At 36.2% G+C, this 19,822-nt stretch overlaps 1 protein-coding gene across 3 annotated transcripts; it reads left to right on the top strand.

The window, feature by feature from the left end:
- Positions 1-3,616: 3,616 nt before the first annotated feature.
- LOC149783519 (uncharacterized) lies at positions 3,617-18,640 on the top strand. Of its 3 annotated transcripts, none has more exons than XM_089931762.1 (2): positions 3,617-3,769; positions 16,802-18,640. In XM_089931762.1, exon 2 carries the CDS (start codon positions 16,809-16,811, stop codon positions 18,162-18,164), a length of 1,356 nt encoding a protein of 451 aa, XP_089787888.1. In that variant the 5' UTR covers positions 3,617-3,769; positions 16,802-16,808; the 3' UTR covers positions 18,165-18,640. The 3 variants fall into 3 exon arrangements, with proteins under 3 accessions (XP_089787888.1, XP_089787889.1, XP_089787890.1); XM_089931763.1 differs by having other exon boundaries at positions 3,617-3,773; XM_089931764.1 differs by lacking the exon at positions 3,617-3,769 and adding an exon at positions 3,816-5,034.
- The last annotated feature ends 1,182 nt before the right edge of the window (positions 18,641-19,822 follow it).

The following is a 19,822-nucleotide window of genomic DNA, read 5'->3' as shown; positions in this document are numbered from 1 at the left end:
TATGTGCCGAGTTTTCATTAAGAACAATGATGGTGACGAATATAGCTACATGAACGCTCTCTTCCGGCTGAACGAGGTAAGTGATAATTGTATAGTTTGTGGTATATCTGCTTTATTTACAGGTATATGAAGAAAAATCATGTTTTCCAGATGAGATTAAATGAACAACGGAAGAAGTTCTAAAAAAAAACATATTTTTTTAATGAGACTTTAGGTTGTAGAGTTGTATGTATCGTTGTTAGAGTATTTATTTCTCCGTATGGTAATGCATGTACTTTGTGAACCTAATAGCAATTGTCATTATTCATATACAATACTATCTTGTTCATTGTAATGCTGTTCTTCCCACGACTGCTTCATCTGAGATAAATAATTTCCCGATAGGTTTTCTGTCTTAATTTTGTATGTTAAATGTTAAACAAACGTTCAATGACATTTGTAAAATATGACCATAACTATGGGCAAGCAGTCGCCGCCGCCAAAATTACATTAATAAAAAAATGTAGCATGATTCAAAATTTGAACTAAAGTAGGACATTATCATCCTTATGTATTCCGAAATAGTTGCTACTTAAATCGATGGATACAAGGTCATGTAAAATCTAGCAAGGGTCCATCAGTCAGCAGAATGCCCAAGCTTGGACGTTCTATGTCAGAGAGAGAGAGAGAGAGAGAGAGGAGGGGGGGGGGAGGAAGGGAGAGCGACAGCGTTTTTACCCTAAGGCTACATGGTATCATTTACAAATCGTTGATGCTATTTTTACTTTAATATCTGATAGAATCTATCGCCTTTCCTTGTTATTTTCATACATCATTTGCTAAATGTTGGGTTTATTCAAGCATGGTCCGTGTTTCTTCTTCGCCATAAAGCACTCCAAAGGAGGCATATGTTTATTGTTCACGTATAATTCTTTCAAAATATGTGACTAGGACACCCATCCCCCAATTTCACTACATTTAGAAATGAGAGTGTTGTGTTTCAAATGCACTAAAAGTCGCGAATCATGATTTTTAATGGACATTATTGTAAGTGAAATTCCGACCGTGAACAAATTTCCTTTAGGTGTCAAAGAGAATGTGTATATCGTGCTTGACAATTAAGAAAACACAGAAAGGAAATCTGCAAAACAGCCAAAGCGCTATTGGGACGATTGCGGTGCATGGGATTATAGAAAAAGCCGTTGTGTAAAAACAAAATTTATGATGAAAGGCGACGGACCGAAAAATAAATCGTGCAGGTTATAGTGAAGGACGATGTAGTATACACTGAGACTCACGAAAATGGTTCAAAAGCTGTGAAACAGGTCGTTCCACAACCAGAGAAGACTGATATTATCATATTTACCAGGTACTACACAACATCAAAACGCCAACCATCTTATAGAAAGCGGGTTACACACATTGACGGTACATTCAACAGAGATGTTGCCATTGTCGAGTATACTGGACATTATGCTACATCCGAAATGCCACACGGAAATGCAAAACTACGCACGGAAACATACGAACGAACCAATCCACAAACTCTTCAAAGGATTCGAAAAGAGGTTCATCATCAAAAAAAACCCAGTGAGGTGTATGGCAAACTGACGGACCCCACAAAGAATGAATCATTAAATTATCCACGCGAAATCCGACAGTATAGAATGCTAAGGCTCGCGTGAAGGCTGAAAAAAGAGGTGGAGTAGGTTCGAAGAACGTTGCTGACGAACTTTTGAATGTTATACGTATGTTAAGCGATAAGCATCCGTATGTAGCTGAGATTATTCATTCTAGAGACAATCCCTTACCCTCAGTAATATGCTACACTAATGAACAAATACTGGATTTGAAGTCGTTTTTATCATCGAAAGAAGGTGTTGTGGGCATCGATAGAACATTTTCACTGGGAAAGTGTTTTGTCACAACCACGGTATATAAATCGAACAAGGTACTGCGCAAGGGAACTGGAGACCCGCCAATACTCCTGGGGCCACTCATGCTTCATTGGAATGGCCGCCAACAGAATTACTTCAGATTTTTTTCGCATTTGAGAGGGGTGCTTGGCATGGAAACTAAAAACATTGAAATAGTTATGGGAAACGACGACGAACGGGCAATGATCAGTGCCATAAAACATGGCATTTCCGGGCTGCTCAAGAAAACTGTGTTCAAAACACCTAAAAGACAATATACTTCGACAAATGGCTGACAAGATCCCAAAGAGTACCATTGATAGAAAGGAAATCGTTGACATGATTTTCGGAGCAAACGGCGTTGCAACTGCCAACGACTCTGCGACCTTTGAGGAGCGAAACATCAAACTTAAAAACAACCTTGAAGAACAAAGTCATAGTGACTTCCTGCAGTTTTATGTTCAGCATGTTGAGAACAAATTGGCGAACTACGTTATTTCCAGTGACGAATACCAACTTTGGTCAAACAACAACACCGAAAGCATGAACCACAGATTAAAAGTGAAACTTAACTGGGAGCTCAGAAAAACCGACGAACTGGTTGAAAAGCTACTCGAATTAGTTAAAGTGGAGATGGTGGACCTAAGAAGGGTATTATACGGGACGTGTAACTTTTGTCTAAACACGCGATTTTCGAAATTTAAGATTACCAAACTTTCATGGACATCGAAGACAGAAGAAGAGAAACAACAACTCTTCAGCAAATTCCTAAGTGCAAGTACTACAAGTGTTTCAGGACTGACATCTTCGGATGGGAAATATACTGTCCATAAGGACTCAAAGATAGCCAAGAAGCCAAATCAAAGGTCTATCAAGACACGAAGCAAGTAAACAGTTATATAATGTTAGGTGTGGTAATCGCAAATTTCGAAAAGAGCGTGTTCAGACACAAGTTACATCACAAATATATGATTATGAATGTTAATAAAATATTTAATTGTCAAATAATATAAAAGAATACATATGCAAAAGTAAAAGAAATACCTATGTTTGAGATTGTCGACTCCGGTATATAGTTAAAGTTTGATTAAATGATTACTGTTTGAACAGTACTGCATGAATAGATTTGTGTATCTGCTCGAGACAATGTAAAATAGCCACGAACTGCTAAAGGTGCGGAATATCACTAATTACCATCGTCTAATTTTGCCGACAGCGGCAGAGTAATTTGTTACTGTTTGTAGCATAATCGATTCTTAATAAAAGTATTAGTACATCTTATTTTGTCACAATGAATCTGTCTTTCATACAATATCTTAAGTTTATTACATCTCGTTGGCATACTATATTCGATTAAAAACTTACATTAAGCTTATGTATTTTATATTACTTTCATAATATTATGACGTGTTACGCAATAAGATAATTATTATATAAAATTATTGAATCTGGCTGTGTCACATTGAGATTTCTTTTGTCACATGCTATCTGTGTTATATGACTTTGTCATACTCTATCTACACAAATAAAAGAGCGTATGTACCATTTTTATAAATTTAAATATCAAAACAATGTTAATATATCATAATGTATATGAATATGTATAACATAAACAAAAATAAACAGACTTTGCCTGCCTTTGTCTGACTTTGTCAGCCTTTGTCTTACTTTGCGGTGTTTAGTAGGACCCATGGGAGTACTCCAAATGTGCCTAAATTGGAAACGAGGCTAATACAAACGAAAGTTATACATGCATTCCTGGCAAAATAACATCGTGAAATGAAAGAATTAAATCGATGATTTATTAACAGTTTATGTGGGAATATGAAATATACCCGAGAATCATACCAATCGTCATTTGGTATTGAATAACAGTAGGTATTAATGAATAAATTAATATTGTCAACCTAGCTACGATGTCGTAACACTATAAATGTCACAGGTGCTCGACGCGAGCTTGATGTTAAAAAAAAAAAAAAAAAAAAAAAAAAAAAAAAATAATCTAAAGGAAAAAAAACATACAGAGTGAAAAAAATACCTTAGATTACCCCGATGACCCGTTCTGACATAGGACCCTCTCTTTCATAATATATATTAGATAATTGTTTTTTTTTTCTTAACATCAAGCTCGCGTCGGGCACTTGTGATAAAAGTCTGACTCTACGTCCCCGTTTGTTTGTATCCCGTACTGATTTCAAAATCGAGAACGTTTAATGTGATAAAAAGTGCACAGAACTAAGACAATTGAATCACTGATTTATAATTTCTAACCTGACTGTGACCAGAATGGCACTAATGCTGCCATCTCCTGCACCATTTCATGCTTAACGGACTTTCCATACTAACACGGCGCCATATTGCGTACACTATAGGCTAGTTTATTTTCTTCAGGCCACATGTACTCGACGCGAGCTTGATGTTAAGAAAGAAAGAAAAAAAAAAACAAACCCACAATTATCTAAAGGAAAAAAATCATACTGAGTGACAAAAATACCTTAGATTAACCCTATGACCCGTTCTGACATAGGACCCTCTCGATCATAATATATATTATGATAGAGAGGGTCCTATGTCAGAACGGGTCATCGGGGTAATCTACGGTATTTTTGTCACTCTGTATGATTTTTTCCTTTAGATTATTGCTTTTTTTTCTTTTTAACATCGAGCACCTGGGCTTCAGACTACATAATGACGTAGTTCATCCTGTTCAGCAAATGCTGAATAATTGCGTAAATTGCATAACGTTGAGAGTTTGGGATTATATCCCTCTGCATACATGAACATAGAAATTAAACCGCTTGTTAAATCCACATGAAAAGTGTAGTTTTCATTTTCCTTTGCTTGATTCGACATTGTAAATATCGGAAGCAGACTACTTATGTAACATCTGTAGTCAAGATATACCCCATTGCTGAAAATGGACTTGTCCAGAAACTGGAAATGGATCTGAGCATGCCCGTCTATTGCACTGAAAACTTCCGTTAAGCATGAAACGCGCACAAGATGACGGTGTTAGGGCAACTCTACTCAGAATCATGTTAGAAACTATAGATCAGTGAATGAATTGACTAAGTTCCTTGCACGTTTTATCACATTAAAGATTTCCATTATTTAAATCGGTAGGGGTTCAAACAAACGGGTTTGTATTATCAGACTAGTTTTAGTACTACCACTCATGCTGCTTTACCACCGAAAGCTTTGCGACAAATGAAATTGATTTGTAACTGTTTTAAACAAAATCAGAGGCTAGATTTCCTTGCCATTACATTACCCTCTACTTTTTCTGTTTAGTGTCCCCATAAACAGTAAATAGACAGAATCCTTGCAAAATTTAGTACACTTCGCTTAGCATGGTTGTCTAAAAATATGTACAAAATTGAAAGTAGCTTCAAATGTAAATACAACATTAACAGCTTAAAGTGACTCAGTCCAAGTTAAAGTTATCATAACATATAATGTACAATGCATTTTCATTTACATGGTAAGTTTCTAACAAATGATACAGCATTTTTCAAATTTACTAATTTTATTTGTTTTTATCACTATAATTTACATGCACCAGAGTTGTACGCGATCATTATTGATTATCTAAAACCTTCCTCCCTTGTATGGTGAGTGTCGGTGTTGGTAACGCCTTGGCGACCGTTCTCTTTTGTTCTCTCTTTGGTTATTCCTTATGGCTTCACTTTCCTTTTGTTGCCAGTCTCTTCTGTCTTGATGGTTTCCCCTGTCCCTGGCCTGCCTATGGTTTTCTCTAATCTCGTTTTGAATTTGCTCTCTCCTCTTTGTTTTGCTTCCTGCACCCTACTACCTTTTGATTTCTTTGCCCCTCAATATTCTCTTGGTCTTTACACGATCTCACATGCTGTTTCCCCTTCTCAATGAGGTGTTCTATCATTTTTGTAATATTACTTTTTAGTGCTCTATAGGTCTTGGTTTGCTCCTGGACTGCATCTGTCAGTTTAATTATTAAAACGGTTGACTGGGTGTTGGGTGTTGTTTTCCTTTAGCATTTCCCCTTGTTTTTGCATAATTCCTCTATTACTACTAGAGAAAACTGATGTTTTGCTTGAGATTTTTCGCTGATGCATCTCTACAACAGTCACCTTTGTTTGTTCAGCAAACTTAAATACATTTTTTGGCTTTGTGTTCCTTGGATGTTGACAGTGATGGGCCTCCCCTTGCTGTACAGAAGTGGAATTATGGTCTTTAGTGGGACTGGAGTCTGTTGGCTGATCTCTTGTTGGGGCAAATGGGTGACAGAAAAATTCATTGGCGAATCACAATCCAAGAGTTCATCCCAAAAATTCACTTCTAACTGTGCCGATGACTGTTCAATATGTGCACCGCGTCTTTCTGCCTCAGCAAGTATCATGGAGTCAGCTGGGTGTGTAAGCGTGATTACAGCACCAAGTTCTGGATCCTCCTGTACAGTCTGTTTCAAATCTGTTCTGAGTCTTCGTGGCCAAGCACCTCCATGTCATTGTCCCCAGGAATGTATGGATGCGAAGTCTGAAACAGGTTAGCCTCCTCATTCGCAGGGCATCCCAATTCTCTCAACTGATTAACTTTCTCCCTATGTGCAGGGTAATACTGCACTGCACGTCGCTCCAGGTCACGCTGATATTGACATCTGAAGGTACACAGGTTACAGTAAAATGGTGCTTGATCTAATGGCGTGTGTTTCTTGTAAATGTGGCTCACCACCTTGCTCTTCTCTCCAGTGACAGCAACTTCTGCAGGACATTTGCGGCACCGATAAGCTCTACCTCTTGTGTTGGTGAGGGACTTGACGGTAATCAGTCTTGTTGTCATCTTAATCTGATTAGTCAATACCCTGGTCATTTCCAATGTTTTACAACCATTTGGCTTCATTGCCATTCATGTAATTATCATTTTACACTATACGTCTATAAACATATAGTTATTTACTTGTCTAGTTATTATTAACTAAGTTACTTGTGTCCAGAGCACCTCCACTGTGATTAAAATAAAAAATAAAAATTCTTGACAAATTATCTAAATGGTTAAATGATGCCTTCATTTAGGTGATATGTTTCTCTGCATTCTTTTCTTTTTCTGCACCCCTATCCAACCTGACTATTTTCTTCCGCATTTTGTTGGCCCATTCTGGTGGATTTTCTCCAACATAAGGCTTGATTTTTTTATGATGCATCAGCTTCTCCCATCCTTTTTCATTTAGTAGAATGACATAATTAAGATCATTTATCTTCTTCTTGACTATAAATGGACCGTCATAGAGCTTCTGTAACTTGGGTGAAATATCCTTGTATCTAGATTCATTTAGGATCCAGACCAAATCCCTAGAAATGTAACTGAACTGACACAATTTCACATTGTACATATCCCTTTGGCGCTTATCTGTTGCTGCTAAATGTTTCCTGGCTACATCATGAGCATGCTGCATTGTATCCCTTAAGATGTCTACATATTCTCAAAGAGTGGTAACTTTATCATTTCTCGCGACTCTACCATACACTCTCTCAGCAGGCAATCTAACTTCATGGCCTAGCATCAGTAGGTTTGGTGTAATACCAGTAGGTTCATGTGGTATCGATTGATATGCTGCAGCTAAACACCCTAAATGTAGATCCCAATCTTCTTCTTCATCTTTAATGTAGGCTTTTATCATCCTCAGCAATGTGCGATTAAACCGTTCGGCTTGGCCATTGCATCATGGGTTTCTGTGACTTGTTCTTGTTTTACGAACTTCTAACATTCTGCCAAGCTCAGAAAGTATGACACTTTCATAGTTTCTTCCCTGATCTGTATGCAGCGATAATGGGCAGCCATATCTACTAATAACTTCATATGAAATTTTTTGAGCACACATTTCTGCAGTTTGATCTGGTATAGGGAAAATCTCCACCCACTTGGAAAAATGATCAATGACATGTATTATATACCTGTTCCCTCTTGGTGTTTTTGGCATTGGACTCAATACATCTGAAGCTAGCCTATCTAAAGGACTTCCCACTCCCACAGATCCCAAAGATGCTTTTGGTTTCCTGTTGAGCCCCTTGTCGGTGGCACAGATGTCACATCTCTTGATCCAAGTGTTAATATCCTCCCTCATTTCAAACCATTAAAACCTTTGAAGGGTTTTCTCACAAGTTTTCCTACATCCTAAGTGGCCTGATAGAACTGCATTGTGTATTTGATACATAATCTCTCCCTTTAATACTCTGGGAACAGTAAATTGTAAATGTTCTCCTATTCCATCTCATCTGAAAAAGTTCTTGAATAACACCCCCTACACTACTGCTAGTGAATCCCACTGTAACAAGTAGTGTCACAAAACTGGACTGGTGGTTGCCATTGCTGTGCTTGTTGGGCATGTATTCTTCAATTTTGTGGCTAAGATTGGACCTATATTTTCATCCGCCTCATGTAACTTCCTCAACTTTTTTATATCATAGTTTTCCCATGATATGCAAAGATCACTTTTAGATCTAAGCTCCCAAACAGAAGTGACAACCTCCGTGTTCTCCTTCTCTTGGTTCATTTGTTCTTCTTTCTTAGATTGAGATCATGTTTTCTATGCTGCAAAGAGTTGTAGCATGGTGATCAGGAGATTCTGGACCCTCTGCTTGTCCTGAACCTATTAGGTCAAGCTTGAAATTAGAGATGACCCTCTCTGAACCCTCTGTTTGTCCAGAAATCATTCTTTTCGATACTAGTTGGGTAGTTAAACTTCCCATCATCTCTTGCTCCCTCTTTTGACACTTTATACATGGACCACAAGATAATGGTTCCATCATGTCAGCTTCTGCACAGGTGCAGATTCTGGGATTTAAACATCTACTCAGAGCATCTGCATTCCCATGCTTAGTACCACGTTGTTACTCATTGTTAAAATCATAGGCAGATAGTATCTCTATCCATCATGCAATATGCCCTTTTGGTTCATTTAGCTTAAATAACCATACTAAGGCTTGATGATCAGTTCTGATCTTAAAAGGTATGCCCAGTAGATACTGACAAAAATATTCAACAAAGTATCGTACTGCCAGAAGTTCTTTGTCAGTCACACAATAGTTCTTCTCCGCCTGATTTAACGCACAACTTGCATAAGCTATTACCCGTTCTTGACTATCTTGGTGTTGACTCAGAACAGCCTCGATGCCAATATCGGATGCAACTGTATCAGAAAGCTTACCCCTTTACAGGAGCAAATCACCAGCTGTAGAGCTGCCTTATACATGCTGCCATGCCTTATAATGGTTTGATGTGGAGTCACGGAACTCTGTGTGGTTTCGTGTGACGTATAAGCTGTGTTATGGTGATGATGGATCAGAAGTGTATACTGGTTTTCTCGATGCAAGGGACCAGGGCTTCGCGACCATCAGGTCTGTGTTAAATGTGAGGGCTCTCGAGGGATCCTTCAACAGACTGAGAGGGGCGGACCATGCATGGGCGCTTCTCTGACCATTGACTAGAGCGAGTGGAACCGGAGTTACATCTGGGACATCAAATGGACACCATGATAGTTATATATATTGTGTTCCATGTTATTTTCACTATTGCTATCTGAGCAAATTTTCATTCATTCCTATTGCAATATCGTTATGGGAACGATCGATAGGTTAATAATTTAATTAATTCCTTTTGCAATATCGTTATGTGAATGATCGATAGGTTCATAATTTCATTCATTCCTATTTCAATATCGTTATGTGAACGATCGATAAGTTCATATTTTCATTCATTCCTATTGCAATATAGTTCCATGAATGATCCATTCAAATTTACATTCAGTATCATTATATGAATGATACATTCAAATTTACATGCTTTTCAATATAGTTTTATGAACAATACATTCAAATTTACTTGCTTTTCAATATCATTTTATGAATGATACATTCAAATTTACATTGCAATACCAACTCGACAAGTGTTTACCCCATTGTCTTGTATTCAAAAAGTCATTATTTTGTGACGAAGGCAGTCTTTTGCTGATTTTCATTCTTTGCTGGAATCTGATGGTATCCTGAAGTTAAATCAAGGGTTGAGAAATATGATGCTCCTGCAACTGCATCAAGACAGTCACGTATTCTTCGTAGAGGGAAAGCATCTTTCCTTGTCAGGGTATTCAGTTTCCTGTAATCGACACATGGTCTGACCTTGCCATTTTTTTTTTCTGACCAACACAATAGGTGAAGCCCAGGGTGATGTAGATTTCGTTATCACACCTTTTTCTTCTAGCTCTTGTATTGCCTTCTTCTCATCCACAGCAAATGCCAGAGGCACTCTTCATGGTGGTTGTTTAACAGGCCTGGCATCGCCAGTATTTATGGTATGCTCTGTTAGAGTTGTTTAACCCAAATCATTGTCATCCCAAGAAAATGCATCTTGAAACTTATTCAGTAATCCTGCTATTGCTTTCGCTTCTCTAAAGCCCTTTGTCTTCACTGTATTGGTAAATAACTCCTTCAGGTGCTCTGGTACTACATAGTTTTCTTCTTCCAATGCCAGCTCTGATAGCTCATTATTATTGTTTTCAATTTCTATTGTTTCTATTTTCCCTTTGTTATATTTCTTTCCAATGGATTGATGTTTAATTCATCACACAGCATTGAAATTACTGGCTTCTTCTGCATCCTCCATATTACAAATAGTAGTGTGAACCCCATCATGCTTGTAGGCCAGGCCCACTATTGCATCTTGTTTTATGGATGCTGTTGTGGAAAATGCATTTAACAATCTGACCTTTTGAGTTGGACATACCCCTATGTCAGCCAGACAGGGAATCATGATCACTGTATTTTTCTCAGTGAAGTTCTCACAAGGCTCCACAACAAATTCTATGCTGGTGGCTTGTTCATCCCCATCCTCTCTTTCTATGAAAACATCAGTCAGGGTTTCACTGTATTCTGGTATTATGTAATTAATCTGCTGCCCGAACTTTCCTAATCCTGTCATGGAGGCCAACTTGTATGAAGCAACGCCTAATTTGATGATCCCCTTACTAAGTAGAAAATCTGCTGGACCTTCTTTTTCATTTTGTAGCACATCTGTTCCAAGAAGCCCTTCATCTTCTATTTCTGCAATAATCACTTCTTTGTCAAGCTTCAGTGGTCCAAGCTCAATATGGAAAATAGCTTTCCCAAATTCTTTTAGTGGTGTGCCACCTGCTCCTGCTAGACTTGCAGAGTTTTGCAACTGTGGACGTTTCTCTTTTGATATTTTGTTGTAAACTCTGTCTGATATAATGGTTTTTGTTGTCCTCTGTCCGCTGTAAAAATAAGTTTTACTCCCTTTATAGTTCCTTTCAGGTAGATTCCCTCATATTTTGGAAGTCTGCGACGTATAACAGTTATTTTATCATGTGAGATTTTATTGAAGTTATTCAATTGGCCAGTTGTAAGTAAGGCTTCACTTTGACCCGTAAGGCCAGCCTTTCCTAGTTTAAAGTATGGATATTAACAATTTAACGAAGAGCTATTAGAGAGAGCTTTGAGAAACACTCATTTGCCCTCTTTTCAAACATGCACTTATTATTATTATTATTATTATTATTATTACTGTTGTTGTTATTATTATTATTTGATATCCTATTCCTATTGAATTTTAATAAACGTCAGTATTCAAACAAGGTCTGCAAGAAACCCTTGACTTGACCTCACAGGGTCATAAAAATACTGTCTGAATACTATCTAACTGATAAGCAGATATGCAAGCTGAAGTTGCTGATTTAAAACATGACAATGAATGAATAAATATCCATAAAGGTATTTTGTACGCAGATGTAGATTTCAAAACTTAGTTTTAGATCTATCCAAAATGTTCTATAAAAGAAACTTTATTTTCTTTGCATTTATTTAGGTAGATATTGTGAAATAACTATGAATTCTGATTAGCAGAAAATAATAAACAAAAGAGTTACCTTATCTTTGCATACTTCCTTATATGGTATTCGTAGTAAAATAATAGTACAAGATTTTCCCACGCTCTTTGTGAACGTACAGAGCTCGTAATGTGACCCTCGGAAACCCGAACATATCCTGGTGGAGACGCTGACAAGCCTTTATACCTCCCATGGAATTCTGCAAAATTCTGCGCTTGGCAGGGTCAATTCTGCGAGTGTGCGCATGCAGGGGCAAATGTACTCTGCTACCGATAGCACCAAAACTACACCTAAATTAATAATTTTAATTGAAAACCCATATAACCCAGAGTGTTTGTAAAGTGTGCATGCAACTAATTTATTCCTCAGTGCTCAAAATTTGCTGTACGAATAAATGTTTTAGCTTTAAAAATTAGTGATTTTATAAGCGACCTCTAACTATTATGGTGGAGCTCTCAGTTAGGATTTTAAAGAAAAAGAATTTCCCTGGCATTCCTTACTGGTTATACTGGCTATTTAAAAAAGACCTTGTATATCTTAGGTATAATTCAAAGAACCTTTAATTTCCTTTATTTTGATGTATGATTGATGGGTGTAATACTGGCCTTACTCCAGATGTGCAACTTTCAAAACGTGCTAGCTCTACTTAGTCATTTTCACTTCCTGAACTTCAGAGGTAAATTGTATAAAAAAGAGCCAATAATTTTTTTTACATTTTATATATTTGGTAATTCATTCATTGCACTTTCAGAAGCTGGTATTGTTTAGTCTGGCAAAATTCATTTTCCCTATTTTAATAGCTGCTATGTATAGTGTACTTTAGACTAATTCAGGCTGATTTTTTAACACAAGGCAGCAGTCATTTTAGTTAGCAATGTGTTTAAATCATGTACAATTTCCAAAAGTACAATATCCAAAGAAATATCATCCACATTACATTAATGTAGCATGGAAGTATGCCACCATTCTCTCCAGTGTGCATGTTTTAAATGCAAACAGCTTCACCTTGTATACATCACTCTCTCAAAAGTACATAATAACTGGTGAGTGCCCCCATAAAGAGAATATAGGTATTATTATTTTATGATTTAATTATGATTTTATGGCTGAAACATTATGTCGCAAACATCAAAACAGTCCTTTTGAATAAATCTCCTGCATTTCCCCCCACTGGACAGTATTAATGAGTGTCAGAGTCTCTAACAAGTCCAGCCCACCCCCCCCCGATAAAAAGTGAGCTTTTTTAAGAATGCACATTATATTTTGTAAACATAGTAACCAGTGTTATGCTGAATGACATGAACATGAAACTAGCCAGAATTATTTTTGAGATATCAAGAATTAATTGTACCGGGATGGAAGACATCAGGTTCATAACGGTCTAAGGTCAGAGCGTAAAATATTTGCATATTGTTTAATATGGAAGAAGCCAATTCACTTTCTCATCATTGAATTTTTTATTTCAATGCAAATAAATGAAAAGAAACATTTTCACTATGTATTTCTTTTACTTATTGCAACAGTTTTAAATTTAAGTTGACTCTATTCCTATATTCTAAGACTTCTAATTTCCCCATAATTAAGGTCACTACTCACATAAACATGCCTCATGGCAAATTATGTAAGCAAGAGCAAACTGAGCATAATTAGTTTATTTTCAGGCTTAACATCAGTATTTATGTACCTTTTTATTCAGAACATCATACATAATTAAATGAAGAAAAATAAAATTGCATACATTTTTATATTTGCTTTAAAGAGAATATAGGTATTATTATTGTATGTTTTAATTATGATTTTATGGCTGAAACATTTAAGTCGCAAACATCAAAACTGTCCTTTTGAATAATTCACCTGTATTTCCCCCCCACCGGACAGTATTTATGAGTGTCAATGTCTCTAACAAGTCCAGACACCCCCCCATGATAAAAAGTGAGCTATTTTAAGAATGCATATTACATTTTGTAAACATAGCAACCAATGTTATGCTGAATGACAGGAACATGAAACTAGTCAGAATTATTTTTGAGATATCAACAATGAATTTTACAGTCTAGAAAGGGATGGATGACATCAGGTTCATAAAGGTCAAAGATCAAAGTGTAAAATATTTGCCTATTTAATATGGAAGAAGTGAATTCACTTTCTCATCATATTTTTATTTTATTTCATTGCAAATAAATGAAAAGAAACATTTTCACTATATATTTCTTTTACTTATTGCAACAGTTTTAAATTTAAGTTGACTATATTCCTATATTCTAAGACTTCTAATTTCCCCATAATTAAGGTCACTACTCACATAAACATGCCTCATGACAAATTATGTAAGCAAGAGCAAAATGAGCATAATTAGCTTATTTTCATGCTTAACATTAATATGAATGTACCATTTTATTCAGAACAACATACGTAATTATATGAAAATAAAAAAATAATTGCATACATTTTTATATTTGCTTTAAGGTGGTGCTCTACAGTTTCACGTTTTGCATAGGGTTAGGATTTTAAAGAAAAAGAATTACCCTGACTTTCCTCACTGGTTATACTGGCTATTTAAAAAAGACTTTCTATATCTTAGGTATAATTCAAAGAACCTTTAATTCCCTTTATTTTGATGTATGATTGATGGGTGTAGTATGGGTTATAGAGTATACAGCTTGGCCTTACTCCAGATGTTCACCTTTCAAAAAAGTGCTAGCTCTACTTGGTCATTTTCACTTCCTGAACTTCAGAGGGAGGAAAATTGTAAAAAAAAAAAGAGCTGATCACTTTTTTTTACATTTTATATATTTGGTAATTCATCCATTGCCCTTTCAGAAGCTGGTATTGTCTAGTCTGGCAAAATTCATTTTCCCTATTTTAATAGCTGCAATGGATAGTGTACTTTAGACAAATTCAGGCTCATCTTTTTTAGCACAAGGGAGCATTCATTTTATTTAGCAGTGTGTTTAAATCATGTACAATTTCCAAAAGTACAATATCCAAAGAAATGCCATCCACATTACATTAATGTAGCATAGAGGTATGCCACCATTCTCTCCATTGGGCATGTTTTAAATGAAAACAGCTTCACCTGACATACATCACTCTCTCAAAAGTACATAATAACTGGGGAGCAGGGGAAACTGTACTTTGCTACCGATAGCAACAAAACTTTACACCTAAATTAAAAATTGTAATTGAAAACCTATATAACCCAGAGTGTTAGTAAAGTCTGCATACAACTAATGTATTCCTCAGTGGTCAAAATTTGCAGTACGAATAAATGTTTTAGCTTTAATAATTACTGATGTCGTAAGTGACCCCTAACTATTATGCGTGATAATGACGGGAGTACTCCAAATGTATCAATACTTTAGGATATTGATCAATTGTAAACAGCATGTTTACTTCGATTTTATTTCAGAACCTTATTTTTCCCCATATAATATATATGGTCAGACAGATGTTTCTCAGGTTCTTTGTTACAGTTTAAGTTAACAGACCTGACTTTGTTTACAAATATGGTGGATATTTTTATTGGAAATGACCTTAGTCCACAGCGTTTTATTATTTCATAAGTTGGGAGAATTTTTGTATAGAAGGATGACAAAGTAAACAACTATTCATTCCTCCTTTAATTTATGGCTGTATAAATATTTTCTTTTGGGAACGGATACAATTTGAGAAGAATCTTTATTTAAAAATTATTGGAATTACGAAGTGCGCATTGATATTTTGTAAACAAAACAATATTTGGGGATTATTGTGAATTCATTCAATGACATCCTGGATTTGCGTTGTGATACAGCAGTAATGTTGGCACATCAGCCCATCCAAGACTGTTGTCACACCAGCACATTAAATACTGGAATTAATTCAGAACACTCAAAACTATTGGACTCTTAACAGAAATTTTAGAATTATATGGGATTTAGTTCACAATAATGAAAGTTCCTTTAAATTTTCAAATTGAATTCTAATGAATGAAACTTTTTGTTCAGTTGTACTAAGCTTGTTAACTTCGTTCTTTCTGTCACATAGTTTAAGTGTATAGGTTCGTAACAATTATTATTTGCATACTTTGACAAGAACTAGCCAGTATAGTTTGATATAATCATTGTTATACTTTGACACGACCTAGTAAGCATTGTTAAACATGAATCATTGGTATACTTTGATAAATACTAGTCTTTATTATTCTTTGGGGAAAATATCTCCGTATGTTTAAAAAAAGAAACGAACTTTTGATACTATTTCATTAAAGCCTTAATGAAGTCATTTTAAACCATTTGTAAGCAACAGAGGGACTAAACAATTTTGTACGAATCGTCGTTTGTAAATTATTTACTAGTACAGACATAGCGTACTTTATTTAATGTATCCCCATCGTTATTTACAGTGGTGTCAAGAATGCATAATTTTATGTAGTAGACACAAGGGGAAAATGTGGTGCAGAAACACATTTGGGTTAGCTGGGATCAAGATTGAGTTTTGATTTACTACTTTTTAGTGACATGCTGTCCATTTGCTTCTTGTGTTGGTCGTACACGTTTTGCAATAGTTTTGTTTCTTTTCATTAATGTACCATGTGGGATGCAGTGGTCACCACCGTATATATGTAATATCTCCTGTTTTGTGTACAATAGTCTTTATTTACCTGGCTGAAAATCGATAGTTTATGGATTTAGTATTACTGTAGTGGATAATCGCATAAGTATCACGGTCTGTTTTACTATTTGATATTTCCTTTTCCTGTAGATTCTAAACATGAATACATGTTGATTTTTATGGACTTCAATACCAAAAATGTAGTTGACCTTGACCACAAACATAGGCTAAAACGTTCGAGTGCTAAAAACACTTATGACTCATCTGGTTGGACATAAAGCAGTGGGAAGACCGCAAACAAACTATAATAATCTACTTTTATATTTTGCAAGGAAATCATACTAAATTAGGAAATATTTATCTATAAATTCTTTTTAATAAGGTATTTGATAGTTCCTCCATTCTTACTCATTTTAAAATGTTATTCTTTGAATTGTTTCAGTGCAACAATGGATAATCACGAGAATTTCCCCAAAGGAGGGGCATTGGAGCTAAATTCGTCAACTGTGGACGTTTATGAGAAACACAATACAAACGTTATACAGAGTCCAAAAACGTTGCAAGAAATAAATGATGCTGAAGTAGTGCTTCTGTTACCAGTCATTGTGTTCTATGTTACTATTATGGCATTTGGTATCATTGCGAATATATTTGTTCTCATCGTGTATGCTTACAAATTCAAACGGATGAGTGCAAGGTGCTATATTTTGAGTTTAGCCATGTTGGACTTGGGTGTATGCTGTATTGGAATTCCATATCATTTATTTGATTTACTTCACCCATACACATATTTCAATTCTGATGCATGCAAAGCGTTCACATTATTCCTCACATTTTTCACGTACGGATCAATATTTGTTCTACTAGTCGTTGGAATAGATCGCTTTCTCAAAATCTGCCGACCACTAAATAAGCAGATGTCAGACTTTGGTTCACGGAAGGCTTGCCTCATTGCTGTAGGGTTCGGACTACTTTTATCAGGGCCGCAAGTTGTGTTATACGGTCACAGTACTGCTGTTCCATCAGGGCACCTGAATATTACCGGAGTTGAATGTTTTGTGGAGGATTCTTACAAAAACACAGACTATCCACTAATATATCTTGGGATCACAATTTTCTTAGCGATATCCACAATAATTACCTTAACAGTATTATATTCATGCATTTGCTATGAATTATTCCTTTATGACAAACGCCATGGAGATCTGCAACGAAAGAATTCCAGATTTGCTTTCTGTTCGTGTGCGAAAACTGATAAACCAGCTAATGTAACAGAAGTTACATATTCGTCGGAAGAAGAAATTGAATGTGTTCCACTAAATACATTTGATAAAGAAAATGGAGAAAAGAAAGAAATGGGAAATGGTGACCTTAACAGATCTCGGAGTACCTCTAGGTCGCTCTCGCAGGGCGAGCTATCACGTAATAATAGAAAAGAAAAGTCGCACATAAAATGTACAGAATCAGTCAAAAATCTTCCAGGACCGGTAACAGCTTCCGAAAAGAAACAGAGAACCACAAGAAAAATCACCATGATGATGTTTTCGATTACTATTATTTTTATCATCAGCTATACTCCTAATATTATTATGTTAGTAGCAGACAGATTGGTTGAAGGCCTATGGGAAAATGCTGATGAAACAAAAATTGTGATTTATGAAATTCTCCTACGTTCCTATGTCATTAATAATGTGGCTAACCCTATTATATACGGGTTCTGGGATTACAGGTTCCGGTCGGAATGTATTCGATTAATAAAGCGTGTCTGTTTTTGTCATTTGAGAACTGTCGAGCGTGCAGTTTAACACTTATATGCCAATATGGATTTCCTGTTTGACCCAATTGGTGGAAGAGGGTCAGAAAAGCGACCAAAATACACTAGATACATTGATAATGTGTTTCTGTTTTTCTGTTACAAACTAAACAGTTTGTTGATGATTTTGATAATGTGCACTTGCGTATGACTCTTAAGAACAACAGTATTTGAAAAACATTGTGGATAACTTTGAACATCATGGGGAAAAGAAGATTTTAAATATGTACCAATGTTGTAACAGTCTTATTAAATGTAAAATCGGGTTTTAGATCAATTAAATTTTTATTATTTGAGTTTTTCTAGTGTAATTGATGCATTAGTCATCTTAACGGTAATTGGAAATTCCCTATTGTATAAATATCACATTCGATGGAAACATTCTTCATGTTCATATTATAAGTTTCTACATTCAACGGCAATGCAGTGAACGGCCTCTAAATACCATTAATAAAGACATAGAATTTATAGTAGTTATATGTGAGTGGGGGTCAAACGGGGAAGTAACATTACCATTTAATGTTATGTTGTATTTGACACTTGGAGTTCAAGTGGGAATTAACATGGGAAAGACACTTTGGGGTCAAGCGAGATTTTAACATTAGGGAGACACTTGTGAAGTCAAAGAGGCACTTGAGGGTCAAAGGGGAATTAACATTAATCCTTACTTCTTATGGAGTATATGACCTTGGGGGTCAAACGGGTTTTAACATATGGATGCACGTTGGGGTCAAACATTTGACATGGGGAGACATTTTGGGGGTCAAAAGTGTTTATACGGTCAAAATAGTTTTGGGGTCGAAGAGGAAAGTTTTTAAAGTCTGAGTTGAAAGCATAGCCATATACAAACAGCTATACACAACACAGAGATAAAACAATAGTGCAACAGTATTTTAGAGATCTGAGTAGCCCTGAAAAGTCCCGTTGGGCTTTGTTAACCAAATAGAGCCAACATACGTCGAATCACACTGACCTTCCTCTCTTCCTCAAACTTCGTCTTATTGGGGGTCGTAAAGCAAGACCCTCCTCAGACAATCTTGCCTCTCCACATAATGCTTTTCCTTCCAAAATAGCTTTGTCCATGATCTTTGTGATAGCAGCTGATGATTTCACATAAATCTGTTTGTCTGGGCTATAAAGCATCCACGGAATTGTACTAGACGATTCAACGTTTCTCCACATCGTAACATGAGAACAGGTGAATCCTTTGTTGTTTATTTATATTTTATTTTTTTATAATAGTCGTACATTGTCATTAAGCATGCACGACTCATTAATTTGTACTCAGTTGCATGCTATTGAATTTTTGCGATAATCCTCTATTCCATGCCATCCGAGCAAGCCAAAGAAAGCTAAGGCATCCGAAACATCCCCTTTCGTCTTCTTCCGACCAAGGCTCGTACCCTGTACACAAGCAGCAAAGTTTAGTCAGGCAAGTTTATTTCGAATCTATGTCCAGTCTCCTTGTGCGGACCACTCACTAACAGGGCCGGCGCTACCATATAGGCAAACTAGGCAGCCGCCTAGGGCGCTGATTTCAAGGGGGCGCATTTAAAAAAAAAAATGTATTCTTTATATATTTTGAAATTGATATTTTGGAGGAGGGGGGCCAGAATCTAACATTGCCTAGGGCGCCAGATAGTCTGGCTG

The sequence above is a fragment of the Sinohyriopsis cumingii genome, chromosome 14, assembly GCF_028554795.1.
Source record: "Sinohyriopsis cumingii isolate HCF-2022 chromosome 14, ASM2855479v2, whole genome shotgun sequence".
In the NCBI taxonomy this organism is placed as follows: Eukaryota; Metazoa; Mollusca; class Bivalvia; order Unionida; family Unionidae; genus Sinohyriopsis; species Sinohyriopsis cumingii.
Note: the sequence above shows the minus strand (reverse complement) of the source record. Positions and strands in the feature narration are given on the sequence as shown.

What these genes read in the sequence shown, in the direction of transcription:
- LOC149783519 (XM_089931762.1), top strand. Translation starts at nt 16,809, where the DNA reads ATGGATAATCACGAGAATTTCCCCAAAGGAGGGGCATTGGAGCTAAAT.